This window comes from Cimex lectularius, unplaced genomic scaffold (assembly GCF_000648675.2).
Source record: "Cimex lectularius strain Harlan isolate CLEC.00 unplaced genomic scaffold, Clec_2.1 scaffold61, whole genome shotgun sequence".
Lineage (NCBI taxonomy): Eukaryota > Metazoa > Arthropoda > Insecta > Hemiptera > Cimicidae > Cimex > Cimex lectularius.
Genome location: NW_019392650.1, coordinates 799,249 through 818,599, shown reverse-complemented (window position 1 = coordinate 818,599; position 19,351 = coordinate 799,249). Strand labels below are relative to the sequence as shown.

The 19,351-nt window shown below is 33.9% G+C and overlaps 1 protein-coding gene and 1 long non-coding RNA gene across 2 annotated transcripts; one reads left to right on the top strand and one right to left on the bottom strand.

Annotated features, from left to right (window-relative positions):
- Positions 1-1,798: 1,798 nt before the first annotated feature.
- LOC106672671 (NADP-dependent malic enzyme) lies at positions 1,799-16,385 on the bottom strand. The gene is made up of 13 exons (XM_014404270.2): positions 16,181-16,385; positions 10,597-10,771; positions 9,514-9,672; positions 9,267-9,448; positions 9,031-9,211; positions 8,671-8,799; positions 8,424-8,606; positions 8,233-8,371; positions 8,072-8,158; positions 7,807-7,949; positions 2,867-3,037; positions 2,610-2,733; positions 1,799-2,551 (listed from the first exon to the last, which is right to left on the bottom strand). Exons 1-13 carry the CDS (start codon positions 16,207-16,209, stop codon positions 2,382-2,384), a joined length of 1,872 nt encoding a protein of 623 aa, XP_014259756.1. The 5' UTR covers positions 16,210-16,385; the 3' UTR covers positions 1,799-2,381.
- On the top strand, positions 3,052-4,051 carry LOC106672672. The gene is made up of 3 exons (XR_001341293.2): positions 3,052-3,415; positions 3,495-3,567; positions 3,639-4,051. It is a non-coding gene; the product is annotated as an uncharacterized LOC106672672 (long non-coding RNA).
- Positions 16,386-19,351: the final 2,966 nt, after the last annotated feature.

The window sequence follows — 19,351 nt, the reverse complement described above, 5'->3', positions numbered from 1 at the left end:
GTCAGGTCTATATCATCTACATAGCCCTGGCATTTTATCCCTTTCAGATCCAGAGTCCAAGCAGTTCGTCATCCATTAGACCCATTAGGAGATTGAACCCATCCTTGCAGACATCCTTTGATTGGACTAACTTGAATAAAATATTCTTTTATGCTTGTCTCAGCTTTCCTGTTTCTAACATTTCTCCAATCCATCAAGATATAGTGTGATCAATATATATTTTTTCTCAAGAGAAGCCTTCATAGATGCATGAGATGAATTAACCAAGGTTCTTTCAATGGAGATGAGCACGCAGATTGCTATTTCTTTAGCTTCTAGTGTTTCCTTCAGGTCACTGGTTGACTTGTAGAGCAATTTCTGATTGTCATCCTGCTCTGTGTGACAGTGATGGAGTGGTCAATACGGTTATCTGTCAGCTTCTCTAGTGCTTGTAATAGGAAACTTGTTATTGGTATGTAGGATTTGGGTAATGAAGGGCCTTTTTCCCTACTCTTGCTATTCTCTATTTTCCAGGAATTGGTTGTAGTACTGTCTGGAATATGTGTACTCAGAAGTAACATTACTTGTGCTTCTTGTGTAGCTTCCATCTTCTTTCTTCAGGGCAGTTTAAATCTACTCTATCCTTTGCTACTACTTTATGCAGTCTAGCTGCCGTTGATGCTGAGGAGATTTCTCCACAGAACTTGCCAAAGTTTTCTCTCTTTGCTCTGCGGATGGTATATCTAGTATGCCCAGTTTACATATCTACTCTTTCCTGCAGTACGGCCAATTTACAATACCCAATGTTGGCTTAATTTACATCTTGTGTACAAGCTAAAAATAAATTATTTTTAAAAACATTATTTTGGGAAAAATAAAAACACATCTATCAGTAGAAATAGTTTTAATATAATTATTATAACATAAAACTTTGATTTAAACACTAGTACTTTTATTTTCTTTATGTTTTAAAACTTATCAAAGTTTGATTCCAAATTAACAATGGTACCAAATGTGGTTTCAGTCGACCCAAATCATCATTTATATTACCAATTTTTCTATCCACATTGTGGACTGATTCATGATTAGTCGAAAAATCTACTTGCTGTCCAAAACTTATAAAAAATGGACCCTGACAGTACAACTTATGTACACATGGCATGTACCTTGAGCCGTAAATGGCACTTCAACAAATTCAAGATTTCAACAGTAAAGTACTTTTTTTCAAAAAGATCTTCTTGACACTTTTCCAAATCTGAACTAAATTAAGCCAGTTGAATTTGGAAAACCATTGGAATTTCTGGACTTATTTTATACATGATTCTAAACCACTATCTTCCTATATTATTTGAAAAACACAATTTTAACTTTTTATTCTAGATTTAAATTTGTCTTTAATGATTGTTCTTTATCATCCTGTTCAACAATCTCACTGCGATCAGATTGCTCAAGAATTCCACATCGAAGATGCTGACCAGCTTGATTTTCTATACTTCTCATGACTTTCTTTATAAATAGCAAAAGAGACAGTAGCAAAATACAGCATAAAGTCATCCGAAAATGGCAAAAGGTGAAAAGGGTCAGATCAAAATTTAATGGACTACCGAATTGCACAATATATTTAACAGTGTTTAATAATTTAAAAAAAAAACTTTTTTCAAATGAACAAAAATGTAATATAAATAAGAAGCCAAATTTTTAAAACAGCCTCTCTTCAATACATAATTAAATGCTCATTTTCCATTTCGAAAACTCCAACCCAACAAAGCACCATCGTCTGTTTTATGGCATAATTTGAAATTTAGGAACACAAACAAAATGTTAGTAGAATGTATGTTTAATAACGTTTTTGCAACAATTAAATATTTTTGTACAACAATAATACAAAGATTAAAACTGACTATTTAGAGACCATGCTCAGTCTTTAATAAATAGAAATAAATAAATTTCCTAAATTTTTGTCAACTAATTTTTCATTTTGAATTTAATCTCGTCCTTAATACTGTAAAACATAACAATTAATATTAAAAATGACTTTCTTACTTAATTTCATAAGTATAGATAATACTACAAAAGATCTGAAACTAGGATATTTTTTCTGATAACTTTGGACAATTAATACTTACAAATGAAAACAAATCACAATTTTGTTACTTTAAAAATTTAAAATTAATTATCTATTATAATGCTAACATTTTTTGTAATTATTTATCCTTCAATTGTATACTTTAACCTCCTTAACAGTTTATTTTTTATTTATTGCCTTCAATCAAAATTTGAGTGCTCTACTGAATAAATAACATCTTAACAAACAGTGTAATTTTTTTTTTTTTTTTTAATAGAAATAATACTAGGTGGCGAATACGTTCGGGTTAGATGAAGACTAGCAATAAAGGAACACATTAGTGTGCTATGCTGAAACCAGACTCAATAGCAGATGAGTGATCGTAAGACTCATCAGTTGGTGGCCAGTTATAAACAACAGGTAATGGGCTGTCATAATAATAGTCATACATGTTCGACTTGACAAAAGACACTTTGTCAACTGGTTCAGGATAAGTTGACGCAATGCCTAAAAAATTATTCAGTTAATTATGATATAATATTTTAGAAATTTTGAATGAAATTACCTTTGCAGTAGGCATACTGAGCAATCTGTACAGCAATGTCAACTGAGCAATCCCTGATCTTATTTAAAGGTGGGTAGAGACTTCCAGCTTCCAAATCCTGTTCTGTTACATGATCAGCAACACACTAAAAAAATTTAGTTGTTCAATATGGTTCATACGTATTCATATCAGTATCAACATAAACAAGCTGTTTAAATTTATTTGAAATGAGAGTGGGCTGATAATTAAAAGATTTTTTCTTATATTAATTAATGCACCTGAGCAGCAAGTAAGAAAATCTCCTCATTGATATGGTGGATGCCTGTAATGATGACCCCGAGTGCTACACCTGGGAAAATATAAGCATTGTTTCCTTGACCTGGCTTGTACACTTTTCCTTCATAGTTGACGGTGCCGAATGGGGAGCCAGATGCAAAAATGCACTTGCCCTAGAGAAAAAAAATTAAAATATTTAATGAAATTAAATGAAAAGTTTATTGTGGGACTTAAAATCCTCTTGAATAATTAATTATGAATATGATGATAAGCTAAGCATACATATAAACACATGTAAAGAGAAATCACCCTATTTTGGAAATTAAGCTAAAAAGAGATAATTAAAAATTTTCAGTGCCAAGTTAAGGACAAGGGGTAATCAAAGAGACCGGGCTAATAACCCACATATGAGACCCCGATTCCGACTTCCCCATGGAGCATGGGGTTTCATTAGAGATCCCAGGCCATTTTTGCGTCATTCTGGTATTGTTCTATTGATGTTTGAGAAAATTGGCTGCGAAATTGTTTTTAGACTTTTTTGCTTTTTAAAGGTTAGATTTAATTATTTTTATTATACATATCATCACAGAATCGATGGATAGAATGCTGATATATTTTGTGATTTTAAAGTTTTGAAAAGAAAAGCATCTGAAAGTTTAACAGTTTGGTGTTTTCGTCAGCTATTGGTCTCTTCATTTCATTTGTAAGTAACTTAATTTTTAAAGAAATTAAATTATTATAATGTAAATATAAAAATGTATTTCTATTTTTCAGGGTTTTATCAATTTTTTAAAATTAGTTTTTGCTAAAATTTTGAGTTTTACAAGAGAGAGCTGTCAAATGAAGAATAAGGTAAAAATTGTCACTTGTCGAAAGATGCTGAAATTGGCCTTTCGCCTCTTCTAGAAGCTGAACGACCTCCAAATGGACATAATGGTCTATAGTGCTTTGAGAATATCCTAACCAACGCGACCAGTCCTTCATCCTCCTACTGGCCGTTTTCCTACTCTACCTTTAATGTCTGAGGGACAAAAAGGGCAAATCAGCAAAAGAGCTGTACAGCAAGGTAAAAGGAGAACATGCACAGGCCATAACAGTGGTGACAGAAAATTTGACTGTGGAGTTTGTATGTGTTTGTACAATTAGTTTGTAAATAATTCAAATTTATTGTGTATATTTTTTATTAATAAAAATTTATTATAAATTATTATTTTTATTTTTTTAATGAATTTTCACCCTTACTGCCTTAAATAATGACAAAACAACTTTATTGTAGATGTTGCTGCATTACAAAAGAAAATAAGAAACTTAAAATAATAAACTACAAAAAACATAATAGGTGAAACTAGGCACTGTGTTGGTTGCATAACGTAGACGTTACCTGAGGCAGCATATTTCATATGAGACCCACCTGTAAATATAATTATTCAGAAATGGTGAGATGCAGTCTGGTGTGTGATGTAGGTTTAGAAAAACAGTTTCTTTATTGTGCCAACATTTCGATCTTTATTAGATTATCTTCAGGGCCTAGGATGTACATTATTTAAATTTGACAAGTACATGTAGGATGTGGAAAAAAGTGAATTTATACAATGCAAAATATATTTTTTATTACAATTAATTAAGGTTTTTAGTTGAGATAAAAAAGTCAATGGCACGAGCGGGATTCGAACCCACGATCTTCGGCTTGATACGCCGCTGCTCTACAACTTGAGCTATCATCACCTCCATCCACTCGGACACAAACTTCCCATCTCAACCTTTTGAATTTTTCCTCCTTTATTTTTTATCTCAACTAAAAACCTTAATTAATTGTAATATATTAATTGGTCAAGCGGACCACGAAATTAGTGAATATATTTTTTATATTCAATCAAAGTATTTCTACTCATTCAATGTGTTAGTCTTCGGTGTAATTGTGTCATTCTTGTGTGTCGTGTGAGAGTGCCAGTGAGATATTGATGTTTTATGTTTATATATGTTGGATTGAGGTGAAAAGAAGCCGACGCCTTATACAAAAATGTCTTTTTTATACCGACTTCCTTTCCCACCCCTTCAAAATCCAACATATATAAACATAAAACAGCAATTTCTCACTGGCACTCTCAACACGACACACAAGAATGGCACAATTACACAGAAGACAAACACTTTGAGTGAATAGAAATACTTTGATTGAATATAAAAAATATATTTTGCATTGTATAAATTCACCTTTTTCTACATCCTACATGTATTTGTTAAATTTAAACAATGTTTGTAAATCCCAGCCCTGAAGATGATCTCAATAAAGATCAAAACATTGGCACGATAAAGAAAATGTTTTTCTGAAACCTACATCACACCAGACCGTATCTCACGATTTCTGAATAATTATCAACTAACGGTCACCACACATGTAAATATAATTTAGTTAAAAGATAAAGTGGGGGAATAGGGGCGTTGGTAGCCACAACAGTTAAGTCCTTGAGACGGTGCTCATCCAGTGACCCTGCATTCAAACCTGACATAAATGGGCTTATAATTTGGGCTAGGCATATAAGTAAGGAAGTTGATTCCATAGGATGGAGGTAAGGATGAGGAAGTAATGACTGAACACAGTAGTTGTTTTTAGGAGGATAGAGATGAGTAGAGATGGAGCAATTTTGGGAGTGCACCAGGATACAAAAAGGATCTAAAGGTAAGAAGGGGAGGGACAGGACTGGGGTCCTCGGAGAAGCCAAGGAAGTATTGGTTTAGGTAGGAAGGAACCACTTAAAATGGTGTACAAATCAATCATGTGGGATCTCCTTGACTTACACACTTCATAAGACATTTAAGCTTATCTTTAACACTTTCAGCCCACTTGGCGGTTGGTTGTGCAAGCTAAAGAACCCAGCCAGTGCCTCCTGGCGCTGGCTCTCTCTTTATTTTCGTTTTGTTGTGGTGGGTCTGGGTTTTTATGAATTCCCTTTGGTTTCTAGTTTCCTTATATATATGTATTTTACAGGGTTGGCAACCAAGACCCGAGGGGTTAAATGCCTGGGTAGACTCGTACCCCATCCCTAAAAGGTCCGGGACTTGGTCGGCTCACGTGTCCTGCATAAACCTCTTGGACCTGTTCACAAACCCCAAGATTTTGGACCATTTAATCTCGGGAAGTGAATTGGTGATGTCCTCTCCTTCAAAGAGTTTCTACCCTTAGATCTAGTTGAGTGCCTGGTTTCGACCTGTGTTCATCGTTTTCAGATCCACCCACCACTGGCTTCATTTTAGTGCACAGTTTGACAAGTGACCTTCACTTCACAGATTGTTAAAAATAAGATCAGTTCTATAAAAATAAAGCTAATTTTTCTCATAATACAGATTTCTTCATTATAACAACTTAAAAAAAGCCACAAAAAAAAATTTAAAAACTAGTATTTGGAAGTTGTGAGTTAATCATTGGCTAATGGTCACTAAACACCACACATTTAAAAATTAAACTTTTAAGTTCAAAATTATTTAAAATTCGTATTTTTTGCAATTTCTGTTATGTATTTTTTTGTGTGCTTTTTTAAAATCATCTTGGAGAAAAAACAATTGTCTCCATAATTTTCATTAGTGACAAATCACACATTTATAATTATGTATGTAGTATTGAGATGGCAGTACCCCAGCCAAAAAATAAAACAGAGTAGCACATACTTTTTCTAAATAAACTGATTTATAATTTTTATGTAAGGTGTGGTTTTTAAACTTTTAACAGTTTTAAGTGTTTTATTTTATTTTATTACAAAGTGTATTTTATCAATTCTTGTTTTTTCTTGATCCCCTTTTTTCTTATAGGAAGAAGAAACTTCACGTAGCAAAAAAAAATTAAAAAGGTGTATGATTTAAAATAATATGACCAATCAGGAAATTCATGCTATGTTAGAATGTGTTGATTCTGACGATGACAAGCAAGATGATGCTCAGAAGAATAAAACTATTTTTTTTTTTTTAATTTTTTTTTTTTTATTGGCCTTATGATCTTGCATATTTAGCCATAGTACGAATTCTTGTGTGTTCAAATTGGGGGTTATCGGGAACAAAGGGCCAGAGGCGACGGTGGGAATCGAACCCACGACCGCGGCGTGAGAGTCTCTCATGCTAACCACTCGGCTACCGCGGTCCCCATAAAACTATTTCACCAGTTAGTAATTACAAAAATTTATAATTTTTTCCCTTCAGTTAATAAGTTTTATAAGTTGAAAAATTTATATTTTTTACCGTCTTAATTTTGACATTTTTGTTAAATTGTTTTATTAGTTCTGTATGTGTACCTAAATTTTTATTCTATTAATTTTATACTTTTACTTTATTATTTTATTTTATATAAATTTTGTTTAATGTATTTGTCCTTATTAATTATAAACTGATTTTACTAAATTGTTTGTTTTATAACATATATTAGATGTATTTGTTTTACAGTTGTTTTATAATATAGCTTTATTAGAATCGTCCTATACCTAATCATTAACTTAATCTGTAAAGGTGTTAAAGGTGTTCCAGCCCTTTAAAATTGCAGCTTGTAAGACAGGAGGTGGTCATCTGCATAAAGGTGATGGGAGCAATACCGTATGTATTTAGGGAAGGCATTAATGTAACAGCAAGAAAGTAAGGCCAAGTTGCTGAGCCTTTAGGGACTCCAGAAGTGACAGGGGAGAGATGGTTTGAGGCGTCTTTGGAAGGGAGACTATTTGGAAACGGACAGCAGAATAGAGTGAAACAATAGAAGACACTGTGGGAGAAAGATTAAGGTTTAGTAAGAAGTACGTTTATATGGTATCAAAGGCTTTAGAAATATCGCGAAGGTAAAGAATGGTAATTTTCTACTAACAGTATATCAGTGGAGACTTTTAGAACAGCAGATGGTGTGGAAAATCCTATATTTAATTGTGATCTACTATCTATGATAGTAATGTCTAATGTCACATCTCACCTTAGTGTGAGTGTAAGCGTCTTGCGCTGTACACTCTGCTTTACTTGTCGGATTACTCAATGCAAAAATAACAGGCCTGTCTGAATTCTTGGCCATTTCCTGAAGGACCTCAGGGGTGAAGGCTCCAGCAGCTGCTGAAGCACCTAAAACCGTCAGAAAATAAAGTCAAAATTTGCTTTTAAAAATATTCAGGCATGTTCTATCGCATAATCTAAACTTTCTATCTATGGTTAAATTAATCAATTAAAAGCCATAAAACAATTACCAATAAGAATTGTAGGCTTCACTTCTTTAACTACATCTAGAAGATTTTTAACGACAGCATGTTTTTTCGCATAGGTAGCTTTATGTCCTAAAAATTAATTTAAAAACAATAAACATCATTTTCTCAAATCACACTATATTTAAATGTATTAAAATGTTAACCTTCAAGTTTTCCTTCGGGCCTTCCAATCGCCAGAAGACCGTCGATATCCATCATCCAAATCTTGCTGACTGCTTCTTCTTTTGATGTACCCTCAGTTTCCATTGCTTTGACACAAAGGTTTGCAATGCCAAGTGCCGCCTGCATTAAATGTACTTAAAATCGGCACAACTTTGTAAAAATTAATAAATACCTCTCCAGCACCGAGGAAAACAAATTTGTTTTCAGAAATTTTTTTCCCAGTTATTCTCCTCGCAGCGAGCAAGCCGGCAACTGCCACTGAGGCCGTACCCTCGATGTCATCATTGAAGGTGCAATACTGGTACCTATACTTTTCCAAGAATCTAAAAGCGTTGTGGTTGCCAAAGTCTTCAAACTGTTGAAACGCGCATAATAAAATAATTAAAAATGTAATTATAGATTTTGATTCTATGAAATACCTGAATGAGGGTATTTTGTCCATAACGTTTTACAACAGCTTCCATAAACTCATCAATCAAGTCATCATAAGCTGGTCCAGTTATTCTCTTCTGCCTCAAACCTATGTAAAGAGGATCATGAAGAAGTTTCTAAGCAAATAAACAAACATTTTAGACGTTAGAAATCAAAAGAGAATAAAATAAGCAATATTATTTAGAATAAATGATAAATATATTTTTAAAAAATCTCAAATCCATAAATAATATTATTACATTTGAAAGGATATACACAAATAAATTAAAAACAAACTAACATGCCTTGTAGAATTCAAAAAATTAAAATAAATAATTTACATCAAGTTTTACTAGATTCAAACTAACCTCATTGTTAGTTCCTACATCAATGGTGATTGGCAGACACTGATGAGGTTTGATCCCTGCGAGGGCTGTGTACAGAGCCAGCTTGCCGACAGGTATGCCCATACCACATGCTCCTAGGTCACCGAGACCGAGAATCCTTTCACCATCAGTCACCACTATTGCCCTCACATCTGGCTCAGGCCTGTTTGGCAAATTTGTTCAAATAAACAGCTCAGCTCATTGCTGAAAAGACGTACCAGTTCCTGAGAATGTCATAGACATGGTTCTTATCATGGATCGTTATGAAGAGCCCCCTTGGCCTTCGGTACATCAGGCCGAACTTCTGGCAAGCCAACCCGACAGTTGGCGTGTACACAATCGGCATGAGCTCCTCGACATTCTCAGACAGAAGTCTGAAGTAGAGTCTTTCATTTCTATCCTGGAAATACAAAATAATTAATGGAACAATTGTTTTAAAAAAATTAAGAAAAAAATTGGACATACGTGAAGCTCAGCCAGATATAGATATCTATTCAAATCTTCTTGATATTTGAATAAACTGTACTTGCAAACTGCTATCTGCTGCTCCTGAGTCTTAAACCTAGGTGGCATCAGACCATGGATCCCAAGTGCCTGCCTTTCTTTTAAAGAAAATGCTAAGCCCTACCAACAAAAAATTGTATTATTAAATTACATCAATTTTTTTACATTGCTCTTAATGCTTTAATTAAAAATAAATTTAAAAAATGGGCAGTGGCTGAGTGGTGAGGATGAGTTGTATTTGCTATGCTAGCAGTCCTGAGTTTGAATCCTGGCATAGCCCATGGTTTTTTAGTATGAAAAATGAATTACAAAGTGATGACTCCTTGACCGTGACACCCAATAGGTATAACTAAAATGTTAAGCTCTCCTGTAAGACAGGAATTACTTTACTATCTGCTGCACCTGGGTCTTGCCTTTCTGTTAAAGAAAATGCTAAGCTCTAACAACAAAACATTGTACAATTAAATTACATTGATTGTCTTGCATTGAGCATAATGGTCAATTACAAATCATTTTCAACTTTTTTTTTAAACGAGGGTATTTGAACCACGAAGTTATATGAAGCCTCAGGGTACGAGTGTTTTTGAAAAAGCCCATTTGTAAGTATGTCAGGTTCGAATGCAGGGCCACTGGATTTGAACCTGGGACTTTACCTTACAGCTGGGTCAATGCCTAAATGTTGCAGCCACTGACACACCCCTAGTAATAAACCAATAAAGACACCACTAGGTGAAACCAAAATTTAACTAATCTCTTGCATATAATGATTCGTAATGGTTGGACAAGTTTGTCCAATTGTAATAAATAGATTTTTTTAAATATATATCATGCTGTAATGTGTTCAGATTTTAAGAAACATGTAAACACTATAAACTGCCTGTAATCAAAGCTTCATAGTTCAGTTATTAAAAAAATTAATTCTCGCTGAACAGGAAAGAAAAAAAAACACATGGCAACACCTTTAATCTAACTTCAGTAGTAATACAGCATAAATTTGCTAATTTAAACAATAGCTGGCCTCTTAGATAAAGAATTATAATTCACCTTGTTCAAACGAGGATCCCTCAAGTGGTCAATTCCCTGGATCATCGCCGGGCAGATGATGTCCCCAGTCGCTTCATGGTACCCTCGCAAAACCATACTCCAGGCAGGAGTTACAGTTTCAATTTTGCTGAATAGAGTTCCATTTCTGATTGCCCGACTTCCACCAGCTCCGAGCCTGTAAAAAAAAATAAATTAAATAAATAAATAAAAATAAAAAACAGTCTTTTAAGTCTTTTAAGTTACACTGCCACATGTGATATGTATAATTCCATTTATTTTAGGTGGAATTAGTTGTTCGAACATCTGAACCTTTGATTAGCCAAGCTAGCAGTTCTGAGTTTGAATCCCGGCATCCTCGCCTTGGAATTTTATATGAAAATTATTGGGAAAAAAGCGTAAAATGGTGTGATACCTCGTCCATGATATCCATCGTTAATGAGACATTAAAGCCTCCTCTATGACTGACATGAATTACCTTTTTCCTTTAATTATTGGTTTCAGTTGTTATGAATGGAATAAATTTGAATTCAAGGTCTTTCAGTAAAATTGAGTTATATAACAATTTAAATAGAACAAGCAGTAGGCCTTAGTAATGAAAAAACTCCTGACCCTTAAGAAAAATTATTGCAATGATATACATATTATTGACCATGCATCTACATTTACAATGTCAACTCTCAAACTGTTGAAATTGCTTTTTGTTGTGTGAACTTTATTTGTTAAACTGTTATGAATTTTATTCATTTATATTGTCAACTGGTAACATTCTTGAAATTTCTTTGTCATTAGTTTTCCAATAGAGGCACATTGAAAGAAACAAGATGATTGATTCACTTCCTTATCTTAATTTTACATTATAATTCCATTGTGATAGAGAACTGGTTGTTTTTAACGCATACTACTTTATCCAATAACCTTGTTAATTGAGTCAAAGTTAATAACTAGCATGATGAAACAAAAAATCATTGTGTTCCTTTAAATGCAATAAAAAATAAAGGACTTCAAGTGTAATTAATAAAGAAAACTGCAGTTAAATCGCCTTTAAATTGAATTAAAAAGTTTTGTGACCATAAACAATTAGAAAGATTTTAAAACAACTTCTATTCACAAAATAATTGTGTGCTTCAATTTTGAAAATGCCAATGTATGAACCCTTTAGGCACAGAATATGTTTGGTTTTTATTAATGAACTGAACTGAAGATAAGCAACAAAATACTGAAGGAGAAAATACTTTAAGTTATTTATAGAACTGACATAATATCACTGCAATAAGCAAATAATTGTGTGCTATTACCATAAATCAAAGATTAAAACTGTCTTAAATAAAATTTTGTATCTAGAATTTTAACCCCAACCTTAGAGGAAAAGTGGAAAAGCTACATAAATTGGTACTTTGTTCATTTATCTATAACTTCTTCCTTACCTTTCATAAACAAAACAATCCATATTTTTGATAGAATATTGGACTTTTGATGAAAAATGATTTTGTACAATTTTAGGATCCTTGGTACTTTTTTCATAAAGGTATTTCAAAATGAACAAAGTAAATTCATTTAATAGAGAGTTAAATGTGTCCATTAGTTTGAAAACTAGAAAACGAAATAATTAATGGTGACAGGTTATTTTTTGAAGTCCGCTGTTCCTTTGTGTTATATGGAATATGGAAATTGAGCAGAATAATTAACTAAATTGTTTACATTACATGCCCTAGAAGACAAGGTTTCAAGTCCAGTAAGATCACACATAAAGTCATAAGGATTATAAGGCATAAGAACTTTTTCAGTATATCTTCCAATTCCTACTTAAAGAGTTGAGATCAGAATTCCAGGTCCGTACCAGTCACTAAGACTACAAAAACAGGAAGAACTAGAGTTTTAAAGACAATAAAAGAGTTAAAATTTTAATTGAGCTGTTAATAAAATTGAATATGTGATTTACTTTCTTTATAATGCTTCCAAAGTTATCTCTTGTGTGAACTACCGGGAATTGTTTAATGTCAAAACATTTAAAAAACCACCGGAACCAAGGGTTGATATAACCTCTGCTGTTGGATACCCCATAAAAAATAAGGAAAAGAAAAACAAGATAGATAAATGGGTACTACCTTCACATCTAAAAACAGATCCTCTTTTGGCTAGAATCATCAACTGTGATATTTAAAAAAAGGACTTGTCAAATAATGTTATATTATAAGGCTTTACCCTGATGAAGAACCTTGGAAATATCCTAAACCTGACCTCTATATGAAAAAAGACTCGGCATTTTTACTGCCAAAGTTATTTTCCACTATGAGCTTTTTGCCTCAGTTCAAATGAGATCTATACCATTTTAGATGTGCATAATTTTGTCATGGGAAAGACCTACTGTGCCATTAATTAAAAACTTAAACATTTGGATACTAATAATCAAGATAACGGTTACCTGCACACCGCAAAAATTAACATCATCTCCCTTCTATCTTGTCTAAGGCAGGACATTTTTGAAAATTGATATAGTCATGAATTAAAGTTGACTATATGTGACTATATATGACTTCCAGAAAGAACGATTTTCAAACTTGTTTATTATTTGAAGAGGGAAATTGAAGCTAATGGAGTATTACAATTAATTAAGGTTTTTAGTTGAGATGAAAAATAGTTAATGGCACGAGAGGGATTCGAACCCACGACCTTCGGCTAGATACACCGCTGCTCTACCACCTGAGCTATCGTGACCTCGATCCACTCGGACATCAACTCCCCATCTCAACCCCACCTTATGAGTTTTCCCTTCTTTTGCCATTTTTCAATACGGTGACAGGTTCAATACGGCGTATCTCGGCATATCGAAGGTCGTGGGTTCGAATCCCTCTTGTGCCATTAACTTTTTTTCATCTCAACTAAAAACCTTAATTAATTGTAATGTATTAATTGTTCAAGCGGACCACGAAATTAGTGAATCTAATGGAGTATTTTATTCATTGATTAAAATATTATTTTGAGACAATAAACTTGAACATTTGTCTACTTCTTTCTTAAACATCCTGCTGATCCATTATATCCATCAGTCAGATAGAATCACAAGAAAAAATTAGGAACAATAAATAATTTTAGGTGTTCATACCAAAGACATAGGCCTGATGAAGAACTAACTGACTTTCAACTGAATAAAATTACATACTAATTTAATGGACTGTCAAAGTACTGAGCATCTACCTCAAATCGTATCAGGAGAGATATAGTGCCATTTCTGAACTGTTATCATTTGAAACTTAAAAATTTATATGCAGGCTTAGTTCAATAAAATAGTCCTTCAGGATAACACTCGCATGTTGAAAAAATTATAAGGGAAAAATTAATGGCAAACTTTGCAACAACCTCCATGCTTCCCAGAACTTTCGCCAACAAATTTCATATTTTTCAACCAAAAAAATGTTGAAAACTGACCAAGTCATAAATCGAAGCTGACTCCTTTTTATGATTTTCAAAGTAAAGATTTTTTTCACAGATTTAGCTAATTGAAAAGGTTCATCTGACTTTTAAGATAATGCCAACCCACACAGTAGAAAGTAATGGAAAAGTATTTGGAACCTTTGCTACTCCCTCCATACTCCCTCGATCTGCCACCAACAGAGTTCAGAATTCTGAACGACTGACAGGCAGAAAAATACTGAAAACTGACAAAGTCAGGAATTACAGCCGATTCCTTTTTGACTTTCAAAGTATGTGTTTTTAACAGGCTTAGTTAATTAGTTGATTAAAATTGGCTCATCTGTCCTTTAGGATCAGTCACAATGCAAAAACCAATGGACTTTTGGTTGGGAAACTTTGCTAAAGATGCTGCTAAGATACTACCCAGATCTTCGCCACCAGATTTCAGAGTTCTGAAGAATAGAATTAAACTGAAAAATAATGAAAACTGAAAAAGTTATGAAAAAAGCTGATCCCTTTTTATGACTTCCAATATAAAGAATGTTTTCAAATCAGGCTTAGTAAATATAAAAGGCCTGCCTGTTCTTTGAGGTAACAGTCACCCACCATTAGAAAATTAATGGACGGGAAATTCTGCCACATCCTCCATATTCTCCAGACCTCTCACTAAACTTTTACAGGTTCTTATATAATTACAGCTTTAGACAATAGACTTAAGCAGAATAATTATGAAAAACTGACAGTCACAAATCAAAGCTGACTCCTTTTTATGACTTAAAAAGTAGGGCCTTTTTATTAACACGATTAATTAATTGAAACTGCTCATCTATCCTTAGGATAACGCTTACCAACAATGCAAAAATCAATGACGTAAATTGAAAAACTTTGCTACATCTTTCATACCCCCCAGAACTGTTGTCAACAGATTTCAGAGTTCTGAATAACAGTCTCAGGCAGAAAAATACTGAAAACTGTCCAACTCATTATATGACTTACATTACAGTTCTGGACAATAGGCTTGGGCAGAAATATATTCAAAAGCAGCAAATGTCTGGAATTGGAGTTAACTATTTGACCAGTTGAGAACACAATTTTTTTTCTTTTTTTTTATTGTCCTGAGAGAAGACACCTTATTACATATATACAAGAGACCTTAGTCACCCCGGAATTTAAACATTTTCATATAGGCTTCGTTAATTGAAACATTTTAAACTTTCGCTAACAGATACATTTTGTAGGTATATAATTACATCTCTAGACAATAAGAACATAGGCAGAAAAATATTAAAAACCGGAAAAATGTCTTTAATCAAGTTGAACCTATGAGTCTAGGGTAACTACCAAGATGTGCCTTTGTGCATATATCCTGAGACAGGACACCTCTAGTACCATCCTGAACAGGTTTCATTAAAAACTGAAACTTTTGATGCAGGTGAATCAAAAAGACCAGGGTAATACTCGACCACAGCAACATAAGGGATTTTTTAATTGAAAGTGATTGTTGTCCTTTATAATAACACTCGCCCATCAGGAATAAAACTAACAGGGATTGGTCGCGAAAATTTACATCATCGATACTCTCCAGACCTGTCGCCTACATTTCACCAGCATATACTCTGGACGATAGCTATCAAAAAATATTCAGAACTTGAAAACAATCATGAATTGGAGTGGACTCTATGTCTAGACAAGGGGAACTACTGAGCATGTACCTTTGTCAAGTGAATAAGGCTTGCCTAATGTAGATATAACTGAATTAACCAAATAGTAAATTTTTTTTATTTTTTTTAATTTCAGCACACAAGTTATGGCATTGTTTTTAATCTATCAAAATAGTTCACTCGGTGTCAAAAAATATAATAAACATACAATATCAAGTAGTGGCATTATTTTTAGTTCTATGTGAACTGAAGGCAAGAAGAAAGCATAATAATTTTTATTTAACTATTTTAACAGATTAATAAAATAGAGGAAATTTAAATTTTCTTGTTTGTTTCTCCCTTAAATCTGTCTAGTGATTTTCTGTACAGTGAAAGCTCCGTGGAAAAAATATTTTCAACATAGATATGTAAGACTAAAAAAAGAACGGTGCTGGCAAAAATAGTTTTCAACGGCCTCTCCTTAATAGTAAATAATCTCTCGACGGGAAGTAAAAACGTACGGTGATACTCACTGAAACGCCCTTGGTATGAAGGAGTTCATGCTGGTCGGCGACTGTCGATACGAATGCCGGGAACCGTTCGCCGAAGTGGGTTGACTTTTTGTCTCTTCCAAGAAAAGAGCGAGGAGAAGCGGACGACGGGACGTGAGGACACCACTGAGGTCCGCAGATAGCCTTCGACGATTGGCGCAGGCCGAAGATCAGCTGCCAGCGCCAGCTTCGACTTCGAGTAACCTTCTCCCCCACCGGGATCCATCGACGTAGGGACCAATTTCATCGATTCAACTTCCCCTACGTCCTCAGGAAAATCTCGTTGATTATGTTTTTCTGAAGTGGAGAAATAACAAAATACATAGCACAGAAAACATTTTATTCGAAAAAAAAACCATCTCCATTAGATTCAAATAGCTTTTCCCAAAAAGAAATAGAGATCAAAAATATCTTTTTGAAAAAAAACCCTTATTTTGGGTGCAATAAAAAGAATCGTCTCTAAATCCAGACTTTCATGCTGGTTTTCAAGCATTTTTTACCAAAGATTATAAAGAATGCAAAATATCAAGAACTGAGAATAAATAGTAATTCACAACTTTCGTGGTCCGCTTGACCAATTGATACATGACAATTAATTAAGGTTTTTAGTTGAGATGAAAAATAGTTAATGGCACGAGAGGGATTCGAACCCACGACCTTCGGCTAGATAGCTCAGGTGGTAGAGCAGCGGCGTATCTAGCCGAAGGTCGTGGGTTCGAATCCCTCTCGTGCCATTAACTTTTTTTCATCTCAACTAAAAACCTTAATTAATAAATAATAATCTCGACAGCTCAGTAGCCGCTCTGACTCATCATAGTCAACTCCAATTCCAGACTTTTTCGGTTTTTTGAATACCTCACCATCCAAGCCTATTGTCCAGAGCTGTAATTATACATCTGCCAGAAAAAGTTTGGCAATAGGTCTGGAGAAATTGGGGGATGTGGCAAAGTTTTCCATTCTATGCAGGCACATTAATTTTGCAGTGCGTGGACAAGTGTTATCCTGGTCTTCTCGGTTACATAGGCCTGTATCAAATATTTTCAATTTTTAATTAAAACTGTTCGGAATGGACTGAATGTGTCTCATCTCAGGATACATGTTCAAAGGCACACTCAGTAGCTGCCATCGACCAGTCCCAGAGTCATCTCCAATTTAATTTTGCTACTCTAGTCTGTTGTCCAGAGCTGTAATTATATACAGTATACTTGTAAAAGTTTAGAAACAGATCTAGAGGATATGGTAGTTTTCCGACCAATACCCATTAATTTTCGTATTGTGAGAGAGCATATCCAAAAGGACAAACGGACCCTTTCCATTTGCTAAGCCAGTTCTATAAAAAATTTCTTACTTTGAACGTCATAAAAAGGAGCCAGCTTCTATTCGGGACTTTGCCATAATTATAGTGGGCTATTGTTCAGTACTTCCAAAACTGCTGCTGGCTGACAGATCTGGGGAGTATCAAAGTTTTCAGATGTATCAAAGTTTTCCATTAATTTTCCCCCATAATTTTTGATATGTGCTTCTAAGCCTGTATATTTTGCAAAATTATGCATATCTAAAATGGTACCTGAGGCAAAATTCATAGTGCACAATACTTAACACTTGAGAAAATACTGAGTAAAACATTTTACAAATAGTGGTCAGGTTTTGGAAATTTCTTCATCAGGGCAAAGCCTTCACAAAATAGCCTAAAATTATTGTACAGAACCATTTTTTATCACAAGTGATGATTCTAGAAAAAAAATTGTTTGTAGTAAGAAACCAGAACAAGGCTATTTGGCAACATAGATTATACCAATTGTAACTGAATTTTTAATTTTGCCATTTCATATGAAAATTTTTCAAAACCTTTTTTGTTTGGAGATGATTGGAGTGTATGGAGGATGAGACCAAAAGTTTCCCATCCAATGTCCATTATTTGTTGGAATGTATAACGAAGCATGTTAATGTTAAAGTAAATCTTACACGTAAATTTTAAGCCTGCAAATCTTAAACATGCCTGTCTATTATTTGTGATGGTTTTGACTGTGGGCAAAAGCGCACAGTGCAAAATACATAGTTCATATGTACTTAGTTATAGGATAGAAGAAATTTAATATTTTTAGAACTTTTAACCAAAATTCAATAACCACTTATGATCCTCTAGTAATTACACTAGGTGTCACCACTGCTTCAAAATGGTCTCACCTTCCATGTTGCAGCCGATGGGCTCAACCTGCTGAGTACTGATGCCTATTTCAAACTCCTCAGTGAGGTCGCAACTCTTACAACGGTTCTGCTGCATTGACCATTGGCTCTGAATCCTAAGGCATATTTGGAAAGAGGGAAAACCCCAGGCACTAAATCCATTATAAAGAAGGCAAATATTGTACTAGATTTTAGTATTTCTCTTTATAAACCCTAGTTTGTCATTTGTTGTGCGGTCATTTGGAGTTACTATCATTTTCCAGTAATGCATTGTAAACTGTAGAAAACCTATTCTTATGCATCAATCAAAAGGATTTAAATTGCTACAATTTATTTAAAGGAAAAGCTAATTTATGCTTTGAAGATTTGAAATTTGTTGGTGTATATTTCTACTATGTATTTTGGCAATGATTTGGGTAAAATTCAATATTTGGATCACTTCCTGGATTTACGATTTGAGCTTTCTAGTTCATTAATGTCTGCAGTTCAAAATGTGATATCTTTGTTCGTTGTAAAATTCATGAGTTTATACCCTATAAGAAGTCTTCTCTCAGTTCTGCTGCATGTGTTGTATTTTTTGCAGTTAAAATAAAAAATTTAAAAAATATTGTCTTCTAGGGAGGAGTATAGCTTAAAAGTCTGACAGTAAATGAGTCGAGGTTTATTCATATCTTTTGTATAATCTGCACTGATTGACACCTGTTAGTGAATTAATGTTGAAATATATTAGAATTTGACTTTGACTTCAATGTCAAACATCAAATTTCGAGAAACAAAAGAATGCAGACAGTGTGTGTGTGTGTGTGTGTGTGTGTGTGTGTGTGTGTGTGTGTGTGTGTGTGTGTGTGTGTGTGTGTGTGTGTGTGTGTGTGTGTGAGAGAGAGAGAGAGAGAGAGAGAGAGAGAGAGAGAGAGAGCAGGCAGAAAGAGAGAGAGAAAAAAAAAATTGTAAGATCAATTTTGGATT

Coding starts and splice junctions, on each gene's coding strand:
- LOC106672671 (XM_014404270.2), bottom strand. CDS start 16,209: ATGAACTCCTTCATACCAAGGGCGTTTCA. Junction 8,800..9,030: donor ATGTAGGAACTAACAATGAG/GTTAGTTTGAAT, acceptor TTATTTGCTTAG/AAACTTCTTCATGATCCTCT. Junction 3,038..7,806: donor ACGCTTACACTCACACTAAG/GTGAGATGTGAC, acceptor TTTTTTCTCTAG/GGCAAGTGCATTTTTGCATC.